The 8056-nt window shown below is 40.1% G+C and overlaps 1 protein-coding gene across 1 annotated transcript in view; it reads right to left on the minus strand.

The window, feature by feature from the left end:
- Window positions 1-1011: 1011 nt before the first annotated feature.
- MEPE (matrix extracellular phosphoglycoprotein) overlaps window positions 1012-8056 on the minus strand; it is a 14301-nt gene continuing 7256 nt past the window's right edge. Inside the window, exon 3 of the mRNA XM_006885313.1 lies at window positions 1012-2481. Coding sequence (XP_006885375.1) covers window positions 1012-2481 — 1470 coding nt within the window. The remainder of the gene's footprint in view (window positions 2482-8056) is intronic.

Here is an 8056-nt window from a genome sequence, read left to right on the forward strand (position 1 = left end):
AACCACCTGATCCTGTACATTCACACAATTGTTGTTGTGTGTGAACTCATTGTTGTAGCCACTGTGTCATAAATTCCTTTTATGGGAAAAAAGCAAAAGCCTTTCAGATGTTGATCCTACTCAGATTTTGAACTAATTTCTAGTATTGTGCTTCAATGGCAACAGTTGTTGGAAAACATTTCTCTTAAAAGGAAACAAGTTTAAAATTATTTGGGATCAGCCAATGAGTAATATTTGCTAAAATAAATCTGACTTTGTGTTTCTCCTTCTGACCAGTTTCTGTGGCCTTCTTCCATTTTTTACTCTTATTTGGAAGGAGATCAAGTTGAAAAAAGTAATAATATGGAGCTTTATTCTGCCATAGTAGAGGTTAACATTTTTTGCCTTATAAGAAGCAATACATATGTAGCCAACAGAGGAAAGTGCACAAAACGATTCAAAGCAGAAAGCCTTTATAGGAATGTCTTTATAGAGGGATGTCTGAGGAAGAAGCAAAAGCTGGTTTAAGTAGAGAGGGACCAGGAAATGTTTGCAAGCTTGATCCAACCAGATTAATTTCACAAGCACTGCCTTTGCCAGAGGCAGGACTTATTTTGTTGTTTTTGGAATGAAACACCACAGAGAATAGCTTTTCCAGTAGACCATTTAATGACAGAGTATCATATGAGACATTTTGTTAATTTTTTTGTCTACAGAGTGAACGGTATTGAAAAGCATTTGCAGACTATTTAAACATAATACCTATCTAGATTTTATTTATTCCATAAATCCTTACTGAGTTTTCTGACTTTGAAAGAAAAAGGTACATTTACTATACCTTTGAGTAGAATTCCATACCGTGACTATTAAGATACTAAAAATTCTCTCAAGGAGACCAAGTTTCTTGGCTTATCAATCCACTGCCTTCTCCTCTTTTTATGTGGTCTGTCCCCAGTGGCTCTCTGACATGGTCAGTTCACAGAAGACCAGCTAGCTGTCCAAACCTCTCTCCTGCTGCACCCTCCCAGTGGACTATTCCCCGTCGCTTTCACTGGAGCTGCTACTCTCTGATGACTCGCTGCTGTCATCAGTCCTCCGGGGGCTCGGGCTCCTATTGGAATGGTGTCCGCTGTACTCCCAGGAGTCTTTCCTTTGTGACATATCTTTACGCCGGGAAGCGTTGTTTTGCCTTTGGGATATATAGTAACCTTTTCTGCCACTGTTGTGTGCTGCTGCTGCATTTTCCTCAGGAATGGGACCACTGTGGGAACCGATTTCATTTTTAACTTCATTATGAAGACCAGGAGAAGAAATCACTCGACTCTGACTTTTACCCTTACTGGAAAATCTTTGTTTTTCTTGTAAAGTGGCTTCGTTCCTATTAGAATGTTCTGTACCTTTCTGAGTGCTACTTTTGCCATTTTTGGGAATTTCATTAAAATTAGCGGTGTCACTACCACTTCCTTTTCTTTTCTCTTTTAAGGGTACGTGAGGGTAATGAAACTCTACTTTCCCTTGGTGAGCGTTCTGACTGCCAGAATCCTTTCTGTTTCCTTCTTTCCCGGGGAGTTCCTTAAATTTGGTAGTACCTATGATGTCATTGCTGCCCTCCACAAGGCTGACATCAGCAACGTTTACCTCCTTTGCTGTTGAATCCTCGGCTCCAATGGTATTGCCGCTATTTCCCACTTTCTCTGGTATCTCATTATAACCTGGTCCTCTCATGTCAGATTCAGTAGTCTCAGCTTCACTTGGACCTGAAAACCCTATTTGAATATCTGGACCTTCTAAGTCAGGACCACTAGCATCCCTTTCACCAGGAAGGTCCTCAGAAGGCTGGCCCTCTCCACTGAAGGAGAAAATGTCATTGTCCCCTCTCTGTTGGAGCTCTGTGTAACCACTGCCTTCAAAATCACTGGGGATTGTTTTGACTTTGGGGATCCCCTTTAGGTAGTCAGTATGCTGGATGTGTTGGGTGCTTTTGTTTTTGACTGGAATATTCTGAACTTGAGCATTTTTTTGTTTATTCTTTTTCTCTTTTGCAAAAGCATCAGCATAGAGAACACCTCCAAAGATTTTGTTTAGAACAGCCTGAGATTTTATTTCTCTATCTTCTTCCCTTAAAAGTTTCATTACAGTCACTGTCCCCATTAGATGCTGCATGTTATTTTGGATGACAGCTGTACCGTATTCTTCTTGGTTGTGAAGTTCACTGGTCACACCATCTCCTATCTTGACCTCTTTATTCCCAGAGGATTCTGGGTAAATGGATACCTTTAGGTCATGGTGGACATTCTCTTTATTGTCAGTGTTGTGGTCTTTGGGCTGTATTTGTACATTTGCAAAAAGGCTTTTGGAATTTCTACTTTGATTGTTATCATTGACTTCAAGAAGTGACAAGTCTTTCTCTTTTTCCTGGACAAAGCTTTTTTTCAGAGATAGTTCTTGTCTTCTCTTGCTGAAATGGTGAAGAGCAGTGTTGTCTTTGTTCCTTTCTTTCTGCTAAGAGTAAAATTTGCAAAAGAAAGTCATTATTTCATGTCAAATTTTAAACCCCACAGTCCTTAGTGTGTGTGTGTATATATATAAATATATATATTTATATTTGTCATGAAACAAATAAAAAAGTGAAAGAATCAACCTTTCAGTTAAGAGGCCAACTTGCAACTCATTAGAACATGTTAGCATAAAGTGGGTACTATATAAATTATGAAGCAGTTGTGATCAAGTCAATTTTTATCATACTGACTTCCTGTGTGTCAAGTTAAAACTCCATATGATTTTTGAAAAGTAGGTTGCCAGGCCTTTCTTCTGGGGTGAATTCAAATAAAGTTGAATGGCTAACCTTTTGGTTAGCAACCAGCACATGCACATGATCTAGAAACTCACATAAATTATTAAAAACAAAACAACATCAGCAATAAAACCCCACTGCTATAGAGTCCTTTACAATCCATAGCAACTCTCCATTAGAAAACAGAAGCTATAAATCTCAACAGGAGGAGAAGACCACCCACTTTCCTCCCACAGAGGCTAGTGGATATGAACTGTTGACCTTTTGGTTATCAGTCCAACACTTAATCTACTACATACCAAAGATACTAACATAAATGATCACAACCGTCACGTCACCCGATACCATTCACTAAATTCTGACTCATCTCAGCCCTCCATTGGGTTTTTTAGATCTTCATGGGAGGAGATTGCCTGTCTTTCTTTGTGGAGCACATGATGGATTCAAACGACTGACCCTTTTCTTATCAATCTGAAGTGCAACTCATGATGTCACCCGGGCTCCTTTCTAGAAAGGATGGAAACTATTATTTCACCTTGATGGCTTATTCCATAGGGAGTTACACTGCTAACCACAAGTCTGTGCCTTTCTGCCAGTTCACATCTGCCAGCAGCTCCACAGGAGAAAGGTGGGCAGTCTCTCTGTGAGATTTACAGCCTCAGAAACCCAACGAAGGATCAGCTGTGAGTCAATTCTGACTCTGCTGCAATGAGTTAGTTATTATTTCATATAGAGTGGAGGATGACCCTTTGTTAACTGGTAGCTTGCTTTCTAATGTAATACTCTTGTTTTACTTTTGACTGTGGGATGCATAATTGTTCTCTAGTCTCTCTGCTCGTCTCTATCAGTCGTTGCTGTGACAGATGAAGAGGCTCCAGTTCTGCACCTCCTCCCTGGATGCTACCCTCTGGTTGTGAATCCAGGAAGATTGTGGCCCTGATACTAAGTTGTCCGAGATTAATTTTGATAAGATTCTTCTTCTTCTTCTACCAGGTAGGAATCCGCTTCCACTTGGATGACTCCTAATTTTATACTTGTATCTTATTAACTTTCAAGAGCAACAGAGAAATTGCTGGATCAGCTTACACTTCATGCTCGAGATAAAAAATAATTTATGGAATTGTCCTCAATTACTACTAAGCCTGTTAATAAACAGTCTGTGAAAGTGCCCCGGGCTGGTAAACAGCTTTGCTAAAGTACCAACTTGTGCTATTTGTAAGATACAATTTGGGTTTATTTTTTGAGGAGTTTATGATACATCTTTATTCACTTGTCTTAAATTTTCATCTGTAAATATATAACATTTTCCCAGTTAATAAATTAATAGAATGTAAAATTTATCTTGTTTTTTCTCAATAAAAATATTTCAAATATTTAACTTATATGTAAAGTTATCAAGTCTTGGAATGTTTCGCATGGACATTTATTGTTTCCTTTATAATCAAGTTTGTTTGTTCATGTTAAGATTTTCTTTCAAGTAAAACTAGTGCTTTAAAATTTTTTTTCTTTTAAAATAATTTCTTCTTCTTTGTTTTCTCTTTCTCTACACTGAAGTGATGGTGCTCTAGTGGCCTAATTTCAAGAAGATGTGCTGCAATCCTGAAACCATGCAGTTCGAGGCCACCAACAGGAGGCCACCAGCCTTTCTGTGGGCAGCTGCTTCGTGGGAGAAGGATGGCCAATCTCCTCCCGTGTGATTAATAGCCTCTGAAAACCCACCAGGGGTCAGCTCTGGGTTGCTTCTGACTCCATGGTACAACAACAACAACAACTCTGAAGTGAGACGTTTATATTTTATCATTTTCAACTTCTTTTTTTTTTATTAACCTATAGGTCTATGGGAGGAAAGATGAAATGATTTGTTCCTGTTAAAGACATCAGCTTAGGAAGCTTTATGGGGCAGTACTATTCTGTCATGAAGGGTCAGCATGAGCTGGAATCTACTCTGTGGCATGCAACGATAACAACACATGTTGATGTTGTTGTTATTTGCCATCGAGTCTCTTGCAACTCATAGTGACCCTATGTACAACAGCCCTAAACTCTGCTCTGTCCTGTACCAATCGCATTGTCTCCAACACTCCCATCCTGATTATCCCAATCACTGAATCAATCCACCTCATAGGGGACCTTCCCCTCCTGCGCCTTCCCTCCACCCTCCCAAGCATGATGTCCTTCTCCAAGGACCGGTCTCTCCTCACAACATGTCCAAAGTATGTTAGACGGAGCCTCAGAATCCTTGCCTCCAAAGATCTACCCGGTTTAACCCTTTCCAGGACAAATCTGTTTGTTTTCTTAGCAGTCCATGGTATTCTCAATACTCTTCTCCAGCACCACAGCTCAAAGGCATCAATTCTCCTTCTATTCTCTTCGGTCATTGTTCAACTCTCTGATGCATAACAAGTGATTGCGAAGACCATGGCCTGTATCAAACGCACCTGTCTCCAGAAAGACACCATTGCTCTTCAGTACTTTGGAGAGGTCCCTACCAGCAGACTTTCCCATGGCAATGCGCCTATTAATTTCCTGTCTACTGGTGCCAAGAGCGTTGACTGTGGAGCCAAGCAAACTAAAGCTGTATACAATCTCAGTCTCTTCACCATCCATCCTGATGCTGCCAATTGGTCCAGTGGTGAGAATCTTTGTCTTCTTGACATTGAGCCTCAATCCATATTGTAGGCTGCAGTCCTTAACCCTCTGCAGCAGGTGCTTCAGGTCCTCTTCAGTTTCAGCAAGCAGGGTTGTGTCATCTGCATAACTCAGATTGTTGATAAATCATCCACCAATCTTGACCCCACATTTCTCCTCATAGAGCCCAGCCTCCCGGATAATCTGTCCTGCATATAGGTTGAAAAGGTATGGAGATAGGATGCATCCCTGGCGTACGCCCGTCCCAATTTTGAACCATGCAGTGTTCCCTTGCTCTGTTCTGATGACTGTCTCCTGGTCCAAGTATAGGTTTCGCATTAGAATGATCAAGTGTTCTGGTATTCCCATTCTTCTCAGAGTCAGCCACAGTTTGATGCCTTTGCATAGTCAATGAAACACAGATAGACATTCCTTTGGTATTCTCTGCTTTCAGCTAAGATCCATCTAACATCAGCTACAATATCCCTAGTACCACAACCCCTTCTAACCCCAGCCTGGACTTCTGGTAGTTCTCTGTTGATGTGCTGCTCTTCCAGTCATTTTTGGATAGTCTTCAGTAAAATCTTGCTTGCATGTGAAATCAGTGAGATTATTCTATACTGAGGAATTTTGTGCATTTCACTGGAGGAGTCATTAGAGTTATTTTCTAGGGAAAAAACCATGAAACAACTTTTAAACTTTGTTGTTATATGTTAATCTATCGTAAATTACTGAATTTCGGTCCCATCAATGACTCTGGTGGGTCTGAGTACCAATCAGCTTGTCTACTTGTCCTCGAGCTGCTTTTCTGTCTTGACACCGTAGCTCATGTTATTTTTTTCATAGGCAATGCCTTCTCCACTCACTTGTGTTTACTCCAGTTCTAAATATCCTCTAAGACTCAGCTCAAGACTTTACATGTGTGGCTTTGCCTGAATGTCAATCAAGGAGGTAATCTTTCTCTACCCTAAACTCCTAAGAATATATTTATATCACTTTTTAAACTCCTAAGAATATATTTATATCAACTCTGTAGACTATATATGTTTTGGTATACAATAATTTTTGGAAATACGTTTCTTTTCAAAATCTATGCTTTTGAGAGAAAATATTGTGCTTTCACACTTAATTTTCTCCATACTGTCATGCACAAGAAGAAACACAAGCTCTAATGGCTAGGCATTTGGTTAGAATTCACTAGCTACTCTTAGGAAGAAAAACGAACAATCTCCCCCTGTATGACTTATAGCTTCTGAAATAAATCCCACTGCAGGGTCAGGTAGAAGTCTGATCTGATTTGATGGTAATGAGTGAGGACCTATGTTTGACTTTCAGTGAAATGTTAACTTTACATAAATAGATGTCCTCATAGAGATATCATCTAAATACGAGTATGTATCCTCAAAAAACTGTAAAAAAATAATGAAATACTGCACAACAAGGATAACTCTAGAACAAATCATAGAGTCATAAAAGGACTATTATGGTGGAAGGCCACTATTCTCCATCTAAGGAAAGGGGTCTGCACAAAATCCAGCTTGGGGATTTAACAGGGATGAGAAGGAAAGTGGATGAAAAATCAGTAAGGAAATAAGCTGAACGAAGAAAATGGTAATGCAAAATAAGTAGTTGATGGTTGTTGTTGTTAAGTGCTGTCGAGTCCCAGGCGACTCATAGCGACCCTATGAAGGAGAGTCCTCAACGCTTGGGTGTCTATCATCCTCTCTCCAGGTTCATAGCGTTTCAGGGGGCAAGCTAGTATCGAAGTGGGTGCCACTCCTCTTTCCAAAGTTGATGGTAACCAGTTAATTATTACAATCAATCCTAATTCATGCTATTAAAATGTCTATGAATGATTGTATGAAAAATAAATATGATTTGTAAACCTTCACTCAAGTAAATTAAATGAGTTATGGAGAAACTCAAGTAAAAAAAGCATTAAGTAGGAAAAAATTGAAAAAAAAATTAACATTCTGAGGGGAAATGCTATTTCCAGGGTAGATGAAGCCAGATTTGGAACAAAAAGCTGTTCTTCTTGCTGATGGTATTTTAAGTGGTTTTTCGGCTGTGTCGCCAATGAATGTGTAAGAAGGGAATGAGTGAAAAGGATATTGTCACTCAGTGACAAGCTCTTTCTCTTGTACACATCCCAACACAGATGGAGTCATCCAAGGGATCAATTTAGGAGACGCTAAGACATTTCTATCTCCAGGTCAAAATAATTTCTCCTGTTATCTTTCCTCTGATGAAATCTCTGCCAGTAGAACTCATGGAAGGATATGGTCAGAAAATACCCTCAAAAAAGAAGAGACGGTAGGGAGCTCTGGTGGCCCAGTGGCAAGAAACTGCACTGCAATCCCAGAGGTGTGCAGTTTGAACTCACCAGATGCTTTGCTGAAGAAGGAGAGACAATCTCCTTCTGTACCAGTCAGATCTGACTTGAAAGTACATGTTGTTGTTGTTATGTACCGTCGAGTCGCTTGCGACTCATAATGACCCTATGTACAATAGCCCTAAACTCTGCTCTGTCCTGTGCCAGTCGCACTGTCTCTGACACTCCCATCCCAATTACCCCAGTCACTGAATCAATCCACCTCATAGAGGGCCTTCCTCTCCTGCGCTGTCCCTCCACCCTCCCAAGCATGATGTCCCTCT

Source organism: Elephantulus edwardii, unplaced genomic scaffold, assembly GCF_000299155.1.
Source record: "Elephantulus edwardii isolate Elephantulus edwardi_28Jun2011 unplaced genomic scaffold, EleEdw1.0 scaffold00042, whole genome shotgun sequence".
In the NCBI taxonomy this organism is placed as follows: domain Eukaryota; kingdom Metazoa; phylum Chordata; class Mammalia; order Macroscelidea; family Macroscelididae; genus Elephantulus; species Elephantulus edwardii.